The sequence below is a fragment of the Ochlerotatus camptorhynchus genome, unplaced genomic scaffold, assembly GCF_037179485.1.
Source record: "Ochlerotatus camptorhynchus isolate MF236.1 unplaced genomic scaffold, CSIRO-AGI_Acam_v1.1 ptg000146l, whole genome shotgun sequence".
NCBI classification, from domain to species: domain Eukaryota; kingdom Metazoa; phylum Arthropoda; class Insecta; order Diptera; family Culicidae; genus Ochlerotatus; species Ochlerotatus camptorhynchus.
The window spans coordinates 2331710-2350378 of NW_027040636.1; the positions used below are offsets into that span (position 1 = coordinate 2331710).

The following is an 18669-nucleotide window of genomic DNA, read 5'->3' on the forward strand; positions in this document are numbered from 1 at the left end:
GTATATCATGAATCTCCACTGTCCCTAATTATTAGATAATGTGCTAACCTTTCATTAGAGTTCCAATTAATTCGTATGGTGGGGCATAGGAGCTACTGTTCGTAAGTGGTCATATTATTTTAGAATGCTCTATTTTCAAACACTACTCAAATCCGTCGAATTGAACTTATGATTGCTTTACCTTCTTATTTGATTTTTAAACATACGTCATCACTATATTTAACGATGGTTACAATGTTATGAAACGGTCCCTATCAACCAACAATTTGGCTTTGAGTTGGACATAAAATGCAATTGAAAATGTAGTACATCCAACCAACTAGCTCGAGTATCCTCTGCAATAATGCCAAAGCTTGATATATCATTTTATAAGCAGCTGTGCATTACGCACTAGTGATAAATACAAAAGTGCATTATTACAGCATTTTTCGTTGATTCATCAACCATTTTTGCCGCTCTCAACCATTGGCATTGAAAGCATACGTGCCCCCAATCGAATCACTCGGTATTGTTAACCGTTTGATAGGCTCTCTACGCATATAGTGCCAAATTTATTATCTTCTAATAAACGCAGCTCAACTTTTGCGAACGAAGATGTAGAAACCCCAAAAGTGGCTAAACTTGAGGTGTTGTTACGTGGTCAACATTTAAGCTACGTTTGATCTGTTCCGCATCGAACGGATTAATATATTAAATTAAAATGAACTTGCTACAATTGCATAAGCATAACTTGCAGTTTTGAGATAAGTAAGCTACTATGTTCGTATAAACATGTAATTGTACTTTCATTGGCAATCGACAAAAGACAGCAATTTTGTCGTTTAGAAAGCATTTGCGAAGTGTATCGATCAACAAACATTATTTACATTACAGATAATAGCTACTCGAGTAATTCCCTGTTGAAACACCATTTCTCTTTGATCAAATTTGTGATTTGTACGCACGCAACACCTTCTTGGTGATGCCTTTAATAGCACACAAAAAAACCAAAATCACACTCATTACTCAATACTGCAGCGGATAGCCTTGAATGCTTCACTACTTTCGCTATCGTAAAACGAAAACTGAAAGTAAACAAAAATATGATGCATGGTTTGTTTGATTTGTAAATGATTTTTACTACTACTGTCAACCCCAAATGTGCAATATCTTTAGGTCCGTATATTAAACTGTATTCATGCTGCAAGAAGTAATTTGATGCTCAAAATCTTTTATTTTGATAAATGAGGCTTATGCTGCAGAAATCATTGTCAAATAAATATTCTTTTCAACACGTCCAGAGTTATGTTGAGTCTGCACTAACCATTGAACGACTTAACATTCCTAACGTATTATGTAGCAAGCACAATAATCCCCTACCGAGAAAATGTTCAATTAGAGAAAAAAACCTTGACCGGGAATCCCCAGAAAAACGCTTTATGACCAAGTTGCTTGTCGTACGACCCCTAGAAACCATTTACGTTCAGATAAAGAAACCAGACTATTCCACCTACCGGTGACATTTACCTTTCTCGGATACAGTAAATAGGAAGGATTTCTCTATTTTGATAAATATCTCCGAAACCAAATGTCTAATTAGGTAAAAATCGATTCTTTAACATTCTAAAAATCTGTTGGAATAAAATCAGCTCAGCCATTTCCGACGACATTTAGTTAGATATCGAAGCTAGCTAATTGTTTTCACAAGATATTATAGCCTTTCGGTATAATAACGTATCAAATGAGCCCCTTTTATTATGCAGTTTCTTATTAGTCAAATCTCGACAAAAATATGTACAATCGTGACCCGAGTGAATACCCCCATTCCCTTTAACAAAAAATCATATCAGCTGATGTTAGCTTCATGGACGTAAGGTTAACGGTGTTTTGTTGTTAAAATGTACACACTTATCCAGTCAGTAAAGTTTTACTGGGTTTTGAATTGCGGAACTGTTCGTTAAAAGTTTAAAAATATGTGGAAAATTAAATAATGAGAACATTTGTTCCGAACTTGTACAAGCTCAGTTCTATTAACCCCATTTAATGATAGAAAATATAATTTGTCGATACCATTGATTCCTTACGGATAACGGTCATTTGAATGTTTACCGACTTTTTCAGCAATTCAAAAACCCAGTAAAAAATACTGACTCCTGTAAAATAATCTAAGTGTGTCTGGTGGGTGTATTTGTGTGTGTGGCAGAATAAACTTCTCTGAAGTTTGCTCATTTGGGTAAATAGGTACGCGCACTCGGTTTTTTTGGACTCATAATTTTAATTTATTCAAAGTTCTGCACTAATGCTTGGACATATAGACTTCTCTGATGTTTGCTGAATGCTTAAGTAGGAGTGTAATAATTAGGTGAGTGCGCGTATATGTACACGGTTTCTTGCACGTGTAGTTTGAATCAGCTTAAATTAAAAGCACTTGCGTATTCAGAGAAGTCCAGAAGTCTGCCTATGGATTAGTGCTGCAGTGCCACTATGAAAACGTATGACATTTTTTCCTCTTATAACTTCTATGGTGTTGTAAATCCTCTGGTGCTGATCATTGAGGTTAATTCAAATTATAAGTGCAAGAAAACCATGTACATATACGTTTACCTATACTTATGAAAATCCCAAATGAGCAAACGTCCGAGAAGTCCATAAGGGTTGTAGTCCGGTCTACATAGTCGATCAGACCGACTCAAAATTGATTCGAGCCTACTTAATTTCGTCAAAACTGGATTTACTTAGAAGTGAATTTTTCGGGCAAAAGCCGTGGAGAACAAGGAAGGATGAGGAAAATACATGAAAATTTTACTCAGTCTAGAAGTATTTCAATTGACTGAGGAAAACCTCTAGTAATTTTCCCCATAGTCTAGTAGTTTTTCCTGTAAAAGCCCGGAAAATTCAACTCACTTCTACACAGCAAACAATTAATTTTAATATCGCATCAAAGTGGATGCACTTTTGACGAAATTGAGTAGACTCGAGTCGAAAATTGAAATCAAAATGGGCTCTTTTAACCACACCGAGACCCAAAAGATATATTTATTCATATTGTTTGTGCCTAAACCATTAATTCTAGGTAAATAGTGTCTTCGGAAAAGCTTTTTTTTTCATTTATTTTAGTCAATCTTTTGATAAGAGTGAAGTTAGCGTTGTTCAACAGTCTACTTCATAACGGTTGAAAAAGTTATAGAACAATGTATTTGAAGCAACTTTGCTGAAAAAAAGAGTTATTGATCTGTACATACTTAAACTAGCCCGGTAAAATCTCCAACAGCCGATTACCTCGGCATTTACTTTTGCTGATAACTCTGCAAAATTTCTGTTTATTAGCTGATATCTCAGCAAAATGTTATTTGTTAGCTGAGTCTAGGCAATTTTTTTTACTGAATCTCAGGTAAATAAATTGCAGAAATGCTCGGCTCTTGGAATCTCGGCGAAAAAATTAAGTGTGTAATGGTTCACGATTTAAACAGTTTTTAATAAGTAACTTAGGATGACTCCTCAAAACACTGATTGCATAAATTAACGGTGCCGGTGGTTGAGTGGTAAGTGTGATTGCTTTCACACCCAGTGTGTGGGTTCAATTAACGTTGAGGATTTTTCTGATGCGAAAAAATCTCTGGTAACGTCTTCCTTCGGAATTGAAAAAAGTCCGTTGGTCCCGGTCCATGTATTGATGGATTCGATAGGTTCTAGGTGGAAGTCGTTTCTTTTTCATTCGATTGTCGTTAGTCATTAATCACCCTTGAATTCTATTATTTTGAAAAATATATCGGGTACTATACATCATCTGAAAAAGGCTCGTTTTCTGAGCACAACTATTTGTTTAAACCGAATACTATCATCTTGATTTTTAAATCAAGAATCAAACCAAAATGATATATTGTGCTTTCTGACACTAAACTAAGATGGTTATTTTTGTTATTGTAGCCACAGTTGGAAAAATTCGTACTTTTTTTTCTGAGTCTGACATAAACGAGCGGCAATTTTTACATAAAAATGGGTCATAACAGCCTCAACATTCAGCTCAATCAAACGTACTTTTCATCCAGTAACGAACGTGAATAGCGTGTACTTAAAAAAATATATATATAAAACATTTGAGATAGAAAATTTGTTTCTTCGGAAAAGTTGCTACAACTTTGATGAACATTATGACATTATGCGAGTGCTAGAGCGAAAATAGTACACTTACCCTTTTATACCAGGAAAAAAGTTGGTTAGTCGCTAACATCTATTGTATGTTCTAACACTACGTTTATTGTAGAGGAATTAAGAAACCAATACTTTCTTTTGCGTTTTTTTTCGTTTTTTTGCGTGTAAGGTTCACTAAATTACAATTAAAACGTTTTTTTTTTTTTTCGTTTTCTTTAGCAAAGGACAATTTTAATGTAGAGGGCTTTTCATAAACTACGTAGACAGTTTGCGGGGGGGTTGACAACTATCCACGGTCCATACAAATTAAAAAAAATATGGACAATTGTCTACGCAGGGGGAGGGGGCCCGTAGTTAATGAACAGGCCGTAGGTACGAATAAAGGTAGTCATCCCCTTTACACAACTAATATATCGTATAAAATGTTCACTTTAAGTCTGATATTTGATGTTAAGCATCTTCAACTATGTAATTCGTTTATTTCACGCATGAAACAATAAAAACATGATAAGTTAAAGTAATCAATTCTATCTTGACTGTTTCTACCGTTATTTTAAAAGTTATGCGTATCATGCATTATTCAAATTTCATATCTCGATCGAGAAAGATTAATAAAAAAAAGCTTGAGATGGCATCTGGAAGGTCACACATAACATAAAATTTGAACTGGGAACAACAACAGGTTTTTGTGAGTACATACTTTAAAAATCCATAAAAGAAGTCTATAATTCCATATAACTCATGAAAACAAAAACATAACACCTTACTGTCTTGACTGTCTGATTGCAGGCTTTAACTAGCTCTGTAACTAGACTAAGAATTATCCCCTGGCATCATACAATTTGTCAAAACATCATGTCGATGTAGTGTGAGGCGAAGCTGACATGATTTTCTGGCATATCAGCAGATGTCACACCGCCGCCTTTTCAGCTGGCGCTTAGTCTTACATTACTGTTTTGAGAATTATCCATTATTTTTCAATGTAAAGGTATATCAACACAGTTTGATCAGCAACAATGTGCGTCATTATTTTATTTACAATCTTCTCAAGACCACTTTCTAAAAAAAAAACTAAGCAAAATCGTAAGAAAAAAAAATTTGGAGCGCCCTAATTGAAACCTGTAGAATTGCTCCTCGACGGTCAATTAAAAAACTAGGTAAATTGTGTAGTCAGCAAAGTTGCTTGAAATCATATGTTCAAGAATATTACCAACATCAAATAATAAGGTTAGATTCCGGATTTAAATTTGAATTGTGATCACCTTTATCAAATTCTCCATAAAAAGAGAGCCCATTTACTTAATTCCTTCCTTAAACTTCTAGGAAATCATCAACCGTTAAAAAACGAATAAAAACTTTGTAAATATTTTGTTCTCGTTTTCCGTTTAGGACATTAGTGCAATGTTAAGAATATTTATTGGAGATACATATATCAATAAATGCATGATTATGTTGTATTTATTTAATCATAGGTTTCAGAAATATAGATGCACTTGAGAACTAAATACGCACCTGCTTGTCATAAAATCTATTCCCAAAATGGTAATCTCCTAAATAGAGAAAATTAATTCTATTCCTAAAAGATTGTTTCATGACCCACGCATAATGCACACAATGGAATTAATACGTTGCGAAAACTAACAGACAATAATTTTAGCTATCATTTTCCGCAACGTATTAAATCCGGGTGCATTGTGAGCCGGTCTTGAGTTCATGACAATTTTACGATGATTTTTCGTGGCTAATAATGAATTGATCAAATTTCTGTAGATTCTTTGCTCGCTGCATAGAAAAAATGTCCATGAGCAATAATGATAATAATGAATGAATTTCTTTACCTCTAATGAACACTCATTGCTTATACAATACACATAAATGTATGTAGTATATTAAGCCATAGCTTATGAATAAATGAAATAAAAACACCGGTCCTCCCGAAACCGAATAAAAGTTTGATTGAATTTTCAATTCTACTGAAAAAAAAAACCTTTATTGATATTGCCATCGATACATTGTATTGATCCATTTGCGTTCAATTTGCCACATAACAAAATATACAAAGAAATTTCTTTCTCATTCCACCAAGCCAAATGCATATTGTCTCATTTATAGCTCTTTTCGTACTAACATTTCACTAGGACTAGTTGCTTTAGCACTGGTTAATCGTTTTCTGTAGGTACTAAAGTAAAATTTGAAGAACATCGACAGTAGCACCACCATGTAGGGCAGATAGATGAATACCAATACCATAGGAATTGAACAGCTACTGCGCATAGCAAATCCGACGTTCACCAAAATGCTCATTAACTGAACCTAAAGAAAAAAATCCAAAAGTTATTTCGGTATTTAGGCCATGAATGATTCAGAATACACTTACTATTTGGAAAACTGTGATGAATTTCTTAACGATAGTCAACTTGAAAGGCAATTGTTTCGAAAAAATCGCCACCAAGTAATAGGAATACATGAACATATGCACCGTTGAGTTGACGATGATCGTGTACGTCAACATGCTACCTGTGAAGGTGAAAAGAAAATAAACAATACGCTATGTAAATGAGTTTTCAACATTTCACACTGTGACTTACCTCCGACATATTTTGCAAATATCCATGCAATGGAAAATGTGCAAGCATGGTGATAAACGTGCAGTACACTGATCTGGTTTTGCTTCTTCCTCAGCGCGAACATTACCGTCTCTATGAGTTCGATTGCCTTGATCACATAATTGAAGTAAGATCCATACATGAAACCTATTGCACTGGAATCGTCGGAATAATCTGGTAACTTGCACGAATACAGGTAGTCAAACGTCCAGCCGTGTTTGAAAAAATGCCGAATTAATAAATAGCACGCTATCACTTGGAAAAGATTATAACCAATCATAACGTTCTTCAGCTCGAATGATTTCCGATTCTTCATGTAACTGTAGAAATAAATTAAACGAAGATAAATATTACTAAGCTCTGCTTCACATTTATCACATGTTGCACCTACTTTGGTACCCAGATGTAAACCGCTCCAAAGTATAGAAGGAGAATTGAAATGGGCCACATAGGACTATAAAGTAAAGGCAGGTCATCTGTCCGTTTGTCTGCCAAATCATCCACCAGGAATGTGTACCAATTCTCTAGTCCACTAAACGAACTTGTCGTGTTATACTCCATTTTTGCTGGCTTAGTATCAATCACCAATTTCACCACGAAAAACTTATGTCACTTTAAATTACATATACTATCACTTTTGTTTGTACAGGTTGCAACAATCGCACGAAATATACTAAACACCCATCTGTCGGTTTGGCGGTCCTTTTCGAAATGATGAAAATTTTCGTCGTCTCTGCCCCTTTTAGGTATTGTTGCTGTTGCGACCGTTCGTCAGCCCGGTCATACAGCAACTGAAGAGAAGATGTTAAGTTCGCGACGCACTCGGTCACACTGAACGACTGGACGGAGTGATGCTACTAGGATATTCGGTTTGATTTTTTTTTTGCAAATTAGTGATCTGTCTTAACGTTTTGGACTTCCCCTACTTACTGTATGAGATTGACGATTCGTTTACAATCTATCAGCAGTTTTTCTGTGAAAAAAGTCTGTCCGAGAAAAAATTGATGAAAATTGTTATCACATTACACAAACCAATTCACTTATAAACTTCTTTAATTCGGTCTATTATGTTTCAATTATAAACGTCTCGTTTCCTATTAAACGTTGAACGGGGAAGTAATTCACGTTACTTAGTTTGTATGGGTTAACAAGGAACTATTAAACTTGATTTTAATAGGTAACATGTTCAGAATACATGTGATTAAGTTTTTGCATTTGTTTAGAAACCATGATGCATCAAGCTGTTTAATTTTTTTCCTAGTTCACTTTCTTGCTAAGTTAACACAGATAGTGGATCCGAAAAAAAAAAATTTTACTAACGCGTGTATATTTTTTTTAACAATGATAAACATTTCCTCACTTTCAAAGAAGAACTAACCTGTGGCTAAAAATCTCCTTAAGGTTATTCCTGGTAGAGTTCACAAATTGCCACCACGTAGGCTACATACATTTCCACTTCGAATTTTCACTTACACACATCTCGGAAATTAATGCCCCATTTCACCTGAAATTGCTACTTCATTATGATGCTTGTTACACAATCGACGATAAACGAGTGGTCGATGGATGGACTCCAAAATCTCAGCGTCCATGGTTAAATTCCAGTTTGATCAATTTTATTCCGTTTTTATCGACATTATTTGTTATGGCAAATTAATGAAATTTATATTAATTTCTTGAGGCTAAAAACATATGAAGTCTTATGAATATCGAAAGTTTATTTTGCTGAGTGTTCAGTACCGGATTAATTAACATATATTAATTAACATTTTATGGAAAATAGCGATAAAATTTAATAATTCAAATCTTTCCCTAAATAATATTTTAAAACCAATCAATTTAGAAATGTTGACGCCCAAATTTACTTTTAACAAAGTAAAAAAGAAGTAAATGCAAGTTGATTATTCCGCCGTTTCGAACAAGGCGTGCGCATGTGAAGTAAACAGCTCAGATAAATAGTGTAATGATTGATACTTGAACCTAGTAGACTGTAGTCCACAATGGATAGAATTTCTCTGCAATTTGATTTCCCAAAAGGACCCAACGCAACTTCTTTGCGAGGTTATAAAGACGATTACTCATTGATGCATAAAAAAAATAACACTGCATTAGTAAAAGCATCATACTTGGTATTTTCCCAGACTATTGAACACCATACAGCCGATCGAAGAAAAATATTCCTGCCGTCAAATTTTTGGATTTTGCATTGTTCCGTACAGTAACAGTAAAGTGACAAACAGATACTTAAATTTCCTGAATCGAATTCCACAGAATGCGGATTGTATCAGACGGCCAAGAGGTACTTCAAGACTACATTCAGGACATTCCGTGCAAGCTCTACCACAAACCGGATTACCCCGTGTAGCGAACCGTCTACAATGACGACTTCCCCTCTAACACATCAAGCCACACAGCAAAAAATTAATTTTGATATCACATCAAAGTGGATGCACTTCAATCGTGTCAAAAATATGGTGTAATATAACTTGCCAAAAAGTACAAAACAAAAGAGTACAAAAGAGAACGGAGGATTCACTTGCTGCGCGAGCAAAATTTGGACACGCTGCTCCTCTTGGTTGGACGTCATTTTGGAAACTGGAGAGCAAACGGTGAATTCTCATCATAGCAACCATTGTATATACATACACTCAACTTCCAAATGCAGCATTTCAGGTTTTTTAATGCATTTTTAACAGAAATACACCAATTTGAAGTTGACCAATTTTTGGACGTTCCAGACTTTATTCGAAGACCTACTCTTCTTCTTTCTAGTAGTGTAGACACATTCTGAAAAACACGACAGAAAACAAGATGAAAATACCTTCTTTCAATAGCGCGGGTTTGCGCGTGTACTCAGTACACCTTATGTAACGGTCCGAGAATAAAAAAGTTACGATGCAGTCTTCAGCAAAGATGTTCAATTGGATGAGACCCGTTCAGTAATGATTATTTTAGTTGAGAATTGACGCACTGGCGGCGCTTGATCAATTTGACGAGATCCGTTTAGTTGTAGCTAGTGCAGTTGGGAATTAACTCACTAGGTGGCGTCCGAGTGTAAATACACCCACTAGGCAGCATCAGAGTACAAATAAAGTTCTGCTTTTGATAAACTTCTATGTGGCCTCCATCCTGTCCTGATATATCTATAGAAGAAGTTTATTTGTACTCTGGCGCCGCCTAGTGAGTTTATTTACACTCGGGTGCGAGTGCGTGAAAAACCTACCATTTAACGAAATTTCAAAGAAGAATGTAAATCTCGCATACTTTTATAGAATGGGAGCATTTTGGTGCAGCTATTGAGCAACCGGTGGAATTTGGTAGGACTATTCCATTTGAATGTCTATATAATTTATGGAACAAATCGATTCGACTGAAAACGAATAAAAGGATTAGAATTACACCTGAAAAATTACCTTACGTAGTTGGAGGAGCTTTAAATAAGTGTACACTGTGTTCAATATGTGCGTCTCGTAACGCAAGTGGATCATCTCATGAGACACTTTCCACTGTGTAAAATCAACCGATGTCCAGTTTTAATCTCTTTTTGTTGATTATACCCAGTTTTTCTGTTTTTTTTTTTTCAAATATTGGAAATGTATGTAATGTCGGCCTAAGTGTCCCTAATTTGGGCCCATACATAAATTGAGCAATCGACTAAATTTTCAATAGCAATCAAAAATATTCATTAGTACCGTCCCAATAACGCATCCATCTAGATAAAATTGATCAATAGCAGATTTTTGGGCCCAATGTTAGATCCATAGGCCAACATTAGAGCCATTTCCCCTACTAGTGGCGGTTAAAACTAACGACACTCGCTTCGTTGTCATGCGCGACAGTCTGTTTTTACTCGTACTCTCATGCTCTACCGTCGTCTCTCTTACACAACACAAACGGCAGAACAACATTCGAGCAAAGAGAAAATTTTCAAATGACTATCATATGAGATGTGTGATTTCGTTCTAATTCCTCAATTTGGTGTAAATTAAACCATATCTAATCAGAAATGTTATTACTAGGACATCGTTGCTTGCTATTTTAAGAATTCACACAAGCACAACATCAGCAGCATTTATTATGAGAAAAACTAAAATACATACATTCGTGACGGTCTTCGGCAACAGTGTCGTATGACAGAGCCTGTCATATGACATTTTAATTTGGTACTGATAGCTTGTTTTGCAAGTGTCGGAAGCAAAGGCAGTCAATTATCACAGAAAATATGTCGACTACGGTGACCACTTACAAGACTGGTTCCAATGTTTTCCTTTTTTGTTTTACCTTATAGGGTAGATCGCTACTTCGTCGTAATGACCCATTTTCGTTCTATCGAGCAGAAAACATCAATCATACCAATGATTTCACCGTGCACAAATCAATAATACGTTTCTCGATGAACATTTCAAAAGGTCCTATCTGCTTTGTTCGATTCTCTTTATAAACTTTCTATTTGCATAACTACTGCTATGCAAACAGATTTCGCGCTATTTTTACCACATGGTTTGATGAAGCAGGTTCTTATCTAAGTGACTAACGAAAGAGAAAGTCGACGAAGAGAATCGTTCAATGCAGATAGGACCCTTTGAAATGTTTATCTAGGTTTGTTTGTTTCTATGCGTTTACTTATAAACTACAAAACAAAGCCTATGTATACATACGATCGCGTGTGAATATTTACACCCATTGTTCTCAGAACAAAAGAAGCGCTCCTAAAAATCCATTTTTCTGCCTTAGTTCGTAGAATGGAGGAAAACCTAGAAAAACCAAGGTCGTTTCAATGCGTTAGAACTGAACTGAAACTCGTAGAACGAATTTGGAACCAAGAAGCAGTGTTAGATTTCTAACAATATCTAAATAATTTGTAACATTTTATCAAATCCAACGGTACCTATAGAAAGGTAAATAAATTTGGAACATTCGAAAAAGAGAGGTTAAGCGTAGGTTGTTCTTAGTAGCCTTAATAAAATTTGTATGATTATTTTGCTTAACGACGTTTTCAGAGTATCATCCAAACCATTTGTGGAATAGTTCATTAATTTGGATTATCGTTCGGGCATGGTGTTTTTTTTTTAGGAACACCCCTCTTTTTCCTGTTAGCTATTTCTTTTCCATTCCTTCATTTCTTTACAGAAAGCGACTAATGGCGATATAACCGTAGACAAACAGACACAACACATTGAATATTTCTCACTGTAAAACATCGTCGCTAAAACACTATCGACATCTGTTGAGTAAAAAGTGATGGCGGTACGCTCAACAGATGGTGGTAGTGTGTAAACGTCAAACGCAAGGGAATTGACAATGCGTGCCACAAGTGGTGGTACTACCAATTATGAAACATTTAAATTGTCGTTAAATGCGTGATCGATGGTCAAGCTTATGTCTGGACATAGGACATGAGTTAGTAGTCTTTTATCGACCGCCAACACACACACACACACACACACACACACACACACACACACACACACACACACACACACACAATTGAACACCATACAGTAATTGCAACATGTTTTACATGAGTGTCAGTATATTTATTAGGTATGCGCGCACCGTTTGCAATCATTCCTGTAAATCTTCCATGTTAGAACAGAAATGAAACTTCAGATCCAAAAGTGACTCACATACACAATTTAAAAAAATAGTGTGAATTTGCGTTACTATCATGCACATAAAAGGAGCGTCATACATCACACAAGTTTACATTACAGATCGTGTAAATTGATGACACATGTCATGCATATATTGTATGCAACTGTCCTTCTTTGTAAGCAACATTTCTTGCAAGCTGCTAGTTTACGTGAAAAGGAAGTTTACATGCATACATTTTTGCATGCATGGATGTTTACATCACCAGTAAAATTCGGAATTTTTAACTGTGTAGCCTATTGCACCTGCCTGCAGTTTATGTGGGCACTTCCACTTCTGTTCTGTGATGTCTCCCTCGATTGAAAAGTGCTATTCCCGTCAAACTGCACAACTCCAGGTATGAAACCTCTCTCTCCGTTGTCACTTTCTCCTTCCAAATATCAGAGACGCGCTCCCGTATTTGAGAACAGCACCAGTATTATTTGTACCACTCTGAGTGTTTAGCCCATCCCTGGACTCATTTCGGCACTATAGTGCAGGAAGCCAAAAGTAGGTAAAGCGGGTCAAAGTAGTTTTCATTTACTTGTGTGCAATTCGTATGGCATTTTCCACTTGTTTTCTACCCAAAAGTAAGTTAGATGTACCCAAAAGTAGGTAAATATGATTATATTCAACGTTGGGTTTTCACACTTTAATACCCTTGTTGGGTGGTTTTGCTCCTCCGTTTTTGATAACATTAAAAGGGGAAAAGGAGACAAACTAGTAAAAGTTAACCGGCCGCTGGGTAATTTTTTCTTACCGTGTACTCAAGCTCTCTGAAAAATAGAAATCGCTGGAAATGACCAAGTTCTAATCATTTTTAATTATCAAACTTGATGTCAAATAAATTGTTTGTGTTTTCAGAAAAGTTGTGTATTTTAATATTGTATAATTACAGTACTGTACATTAGAATGTTGCAAAATATGTCAATCCTGGAATTTCAGATGCCCCTGTAATGGTAGTTTAGGGGCTTTGTTTATGCACCTCTCTTTAGCTCAGCTAGCCGGTGTTGCTAGTTCGCTGATCGTCTATATACTTTCTGTGCAGCTCCGACAGTATTAGAGCGACTACCCTGTTGATGGCAGGTCCTCTCGACACATTTCATCGACAACATTATCTGCATCAGCGGCGCCGGTGGTGTAGAGGTAAGCGTGATTGCCTCTCACCCCAAAAGGCCTGGGTTCAAGCTCAGTCTGCGCCGCCGGGATGTTGTGAGGCATATCACGCCTTCCTAATAATGCCGTTGGTCCCCGGTTCATGAGTCAGTCATCCACCAGGGTGATTCCGATAGAGATACTGCTTCCGACGAGATGGTTCTGTACGCACTCACGACTCGCATGGCCATGAGCCTGAACGTACTTAGATTCTGTTTGGTGTCCAACGCTGCAACCCAGGCTGGATCACCATATCTTAGTATCGACGATGATACACTAGCCAGAAGACGCCTCCTGCTACTACTCTGTCCAGAGTTGTTCGGCATGATTCTAGCTACCGTGTTGATGGTTTTCGCCGCCTTTCACAGGCATAGCCGGACATCGATCATCACTCTCAGGTATTGGTGGGCCTCGTGGTCGTGCGGTTAGCGGCGTCATCCGCCGTTCAGGCGTAGATTTACTGGGTGTTGTGTGCTAACTGTTCAGTCTCTGCAACCTCTGATTGAAAATTGTCTTTTATTTCAGCATGTGCTTCGAAGTTATGGCGATCTCCCCGACGATGATTTCGGCCCGCTGCACCGTTTTGTAGTTATTGAACAATAGCACTTCCGTTTTGTGGTGGGCTATCTGCAGCTTCGCTCCTTGCATCCAATTTCAAATTTTGTCGATCGCAGCCATGTTTGTTTACGTTCCATGATTTACGTTAAAGCTGAATTACGTCTCGTGTAAAAATAATAATTTCTAAGTGTGTAGAAGGATAAGAATAGTTTATTGGTAACCTGGATTGTTGCAGTTCTGTTAGAACTAGCGTCTTAACTCAACAACCATCTTCGATTTCCCGCAGAAAGCATCACAAAGCCCCTTTTCATATGAGGTGGTAAAGAATTTTCATCATTACACTGAAGTTTTTTTACACGGTTTTTTACGACGATTCTTGAAATCAGTGAGCCAAATTCTAAGCATTTTCGGAGGGAAAGACCTTAGTCAAAAAAAGGAGAAGGGTCTGTGCCTAGGGGCACGAACGGAAGCTTGACGTAGGACCGCTAGTGGACGGAATAAATGTGAAGAGCAGTAAGTTCTTTTAATTGATCAAATCAGGCATAACATTTGATAACGGCACAAAAGCATTTGTAAACAAACATTCTAAGGCCCTTTACACGCGAATGATGTTGTTGGTTTGCGTGGGCGTACTTTGGTTCGCGTGTAAAGGGTCTTAGAAGGATTGTTTACAAATGCTTTTGTGCCGTTATCAAATGTTATGCCTGAAATATCTATTATCTCAACTCTTTCCGTTTTTGAATTGTAGGCGATCCAAATTTGTAGTAATCTTTTTCAAAAAGAAAGTTGATTACGAGAATCAATCCAACTCAATTGCACCCCTGCTTCCAAGTTTGTGTGGTCGTTGGGGGCTTGTGGTTCTGAATATGGACAAACAACCACCGATAAATTCTATTCCAACTCTTTACTGATGTAAGCTTGATGGCCCTGAAAAGGGCCGTTTTATTGAAGAGAACATCCATGGCCACTTACGCTTGGCGTGTTTAGAGTAGGTGACAGCATCACGGACCTCATTTTCCACGAACACCTTCAGCACACCTCGTAGATCAGACCGGAGATACGTCAGACACTGCCACGGCGAGCCAGACGACGGATGGTGGTTATCTCGAAGAATTTGCGATGACGATTGGCACCTCCTTTGCCACGACCAGCCACGACCTACTGCTGCTATTGCTGACCACGCCGTCCGAAGCGAAAATGAGCTGATACCAGACAGCAGCGTTGCTTTATATTTTTTTAGGTTAAAGCAGAATAATGTGCAACCAAGTGGTATAAAAGCTACAAAGACTCCTCCCATTATGAGTAGTTTGCTATCAAGTAGCGACACCGGCTATTTTCTTTTTGCGTACACTGCGAATGAGAACGACCCAAATTTGAGTTTAGTTCACTCATAATCGCCAAAAGTGTAGGAACTCAGCGATGATTAAATTTGTCTCATGGTTTCCTGTGGAAAACCTAAAAAATCTGCCAGAAAATGAGGAAATTGACGAAAATTTTATTCACTCTCGGAGTAGTACCAAAAGACTGAGTGAATCCAATCTTTATTTTTCTCAAATTCGGGAATTTTTCCCTGGAAAATCCTGGAAAAACCTGGGAAAAAAATAAGGCAAACTTACTCATCGCTGAGTTCCTGCACTTTATTTCTTATTTCTGAGATAACTAAACTCAAATTTGGGTCGTTCTCATTCGCCGTGATAGATATCAGCGCAGGTGGTTAGCGTGATTACCTCTCACCCCAGCAGGCCTGGGTCCAATCTCAGTCGGCGCCATCGGCATGTTCTAAGGCATAACATCTCTGGGAGCTGCCTCCCTGGCGTCGGTAGCATTGGAGCTCAGTACGGAAAACAAATCTCGCGTCACTTTTCAATAGGTCCTATCTACATTGATCGATTCTCTTCATCGACACTCTCTTTCGTAAATATTCGGCTTCACAAATGTGGATCAACAATAGAAAAGAGCCCATCAGCATTTGTAAACAAACCGTTCCAAAACCCTTTACTCACAAAGCGAAGGCCACCCACACAAACCAACACCATCATCGGATAGGGGAAACTTCTACCTACAAGATGTTGGTGTTGGTTTGTGTGAGCGGCCTTCGATTTGTGAGGCTTTGGAACGGTTTGTTTACAAATGCTGATGGGCCCTATTCTATTGTTGATCCAGAAATGTTTCCTGCCGTCTTCGTCGAATTAGATGCTAGAGATTGTTGCTTCTTCCATCGAAAATATCCGGCCGTGGCGATTCAAAGTAGATCAAGGTTGATCAAAATAATTTGTATCCCTGCTTCCAGTTTGATAACATGAGCATTTTGTGTGGTCGGTGGTTCTGAATATGGACAAACAGGCAGATGAATTTTATTCCTACTCTTTTCTGTAATAAGATTGGTGGCCCTGAAAAGAGCCGTTTTGTTTCCAATGTTGGTGATGATTTACCTCCGAAACCAAACAGAGTGCGTCTCTGTCACTTCAAAAACGTAGATGACATCCATGGCCGCTTACGCTTGGCGTGTTTAGAGTAGGTGACAGCATCACGGATCTCATTTTTCAGGAACACCTTCAGCACACCTCGTAAATCAAACCATAGATACGTCAGACACCGCCACGGCGAGCTGACGACGGATGGTGGGTATCTCGAAGAATTTGCGTTTTGTTCTGAACATGGCTCCCTATTCGCACGCGCCCGAGGATTGGAGGCGAATGCCACTTCGACTTGTTTCGTCTACTTACTACTCTCTGTCGACTGTGCTGGGGAAGCAGCATATGCATGTAGGTAATTGGTGGATTTGTTAGTTAATTCGACGCTTTTGGACAATGCTGAACATTTACCAGTTTTTCAATAGTTTCTTGTTGAAAATCAACATTTGAAAGCATTTTTATCAATGCGTAGCCATATTTCTGATCGATTGGTGATAAAATTATTGAAATTGGACCAGGGGCAGCTGAGCTATTAACGTTCAAAATCTTTCTTAATTTGTTACATGTTCCATTTTCGGTTTTCACAAAGTGTACCCCCATATAGAAATCAAAGACGTAGTCCTACGTCAAAATAAATATCTGCATAGATAGATTGAGCGGACATCTTCAGGACTCTTTTCGGCAAATTTATTCGAGAAGTTAATACCTTGCAGTTGGTGGACAATAAAGTTCAAATTTTCGTTAACGAAGATTTTTCAAAAAACGTGACGACAATTTTGCAAATAACGTGGTTTTTTACAAAAAAAAAATGAAATAACGTGGTTTTTTACGATATTTTTTTAAATAACGTGATTTTCTTACACGGTACGTATCTCTCGTGTAAAAAAAACTTAAATGTACATGTGGTTGCACTACTTGATAAATATTACTTAAGGGAAATGGCTCTAATGTTGGCCTATGGATCTAAGATTGGGCCCATCGTTAAAAATCTGCTATTTATCAATTTTATCTAGATGAACTCATTGGGACGGTACTAATGGATATTTTTGGTCGCCATTAAAAATTTAGTCGATAACTGAATTTATGTATGGGCCCAAATAAGGGGCATTTAGGCCGACATCACATCCATTTCCCCTATTTACCGTATTTATAAAATTAATAGTTTTTTTTTAACAAATTATTTTGAAATCTTCTAAAGTTACCTACGAGTTTAATAAATCTTACATTTTGCTCCACAAAAACCTTTCAAAATTCATCGAACAATTTCTAAAGACTTCATATCAGAATAATTCTGGAATTCTGCTCAGAACTTCTCCTTCTAAAATTATGTGGGAATCATCCTCAATATTTTTTTTGAAATCAACACTTCGAATACGTTTAAATTTTACTAAAAATTCCAGGGCTTGTCCGCAAGATTCTATTGATTGTTCTGTAATTTGTTATAACCCTCAAAATGCTTCCAAGCCTCAGAGCCTTGACATTTATGACTCCACAACCGATAAGTATGATATATTTTTTTCAAATCTATGATCATATTATTTTCAATATCTCACCTTTAATTATTTTTTCTCCAAATCTTCCTTCACGAAGATTGTTATTAATCGCAAATTTTGAAGAAAAGTTCTAGTTCCAGGCTCTACTTAAATGTCAAAGCCCCAGAAACTTTGAATTTTCTTAGTTCATTTGTTTTATCCTTTCAGTAAATTCCTTACAGTAAATAACCTTTCAGTAATATAGGTTTTGACCTAGTGACCTTAATCTCTGTTACTGAATAAAAAAATATAGAAATTGATATTTCAAAGTATCTCGAAAGATCAACGATTTGTTTTAAATACATGAAGTGACTCATAAAGTTTAATATATAGGGGAAATGGATTTAATGTCTAAATGCCCCTAATTTGGGCCCATACATAAATACAGTAATCGACTAAATTTTCAATGATAATCAAAAATATCCATTAGTACCGTCTCAATTACGCGTTCATCTAGATACAATTGATAAATAGCAGATATTTGGCGATGTGCCCAATCTAAGATCCATAGGCCAACATTAGAGCCATTTCCCCTACTTTCAGCTTTAAAAAGTACTTTCTGTAATTTTGCTTTTTTTCCACAAATAACCTCCAAAAATTTACAGTTGGCCGCGTTTTTAAAAATGCGTACAATTTCGTATT

At 37.0% G+C, this 18669-nt stretch overlaps 2 protein-coding genes across 2 annotated transcripts in view; one reads left to right on the top strand and one right to left on the bottom strand.

The window, feature by feature from the left end:
• LOC135700976 (oxysterol-binding protein-related protein 9) overlaps window positions 1-18669 on the top strand; it is a 116060-nt gene that overhangs the window by 37115 nt on the left and 60276 nt on the right. The gene's annotated exons all lie outside the window — the stretch shown is intronic.
• Window positions 6223-7570, bottom strand: LOC135700948 (very long chain fatty acid elongase 4-like). Its single transcript, XM_065221615.1, has 4 exons — window positions 7129-7570; window positions 6720-7057; window positions 6509-6648; window positions 6223-6444 (listed from the first exon to the last, which is right to left on the bottom strand). The coding sequence occupies exons 1-4, from the start codon at window positions 7296-7298 to the stop codon at window positions 6238-6240; spliced, it is 855 nt and encodes a 284-aa protein (XP_065077687.1). The 5' UTR covers window positions 7299-7570; the 3' UTR covers window positions 6223-6237.

What these genes read in the sequence shown, in the direction of transcription:
- LOC135700948 (XM_065221615.1), bottom strand. Translation starts at nt 7,298, where the DNA reads ATGGAGTATAACACGACAAGTTCGTTTAGTGGACTAGAGAATTGGTAC. An exon ending in ATTTGCAAAATATGTCGGAG is followed by an intron (nt 6,649 to 6,719) that starts GTAAGTCACAGT and finishes TCACCTTCACAG; the next exon opens with GTAGCATGTTGACGTACACG. An exon ending in TCATCACAGTTTTCCAAATA is followed by an intron (nt 6,445 to 6,508) that starts GTAAGTGTATTC and finishes TTTTTTCTTTAG; the next exon opens with GTTCAGTTAATGAGCATTTT.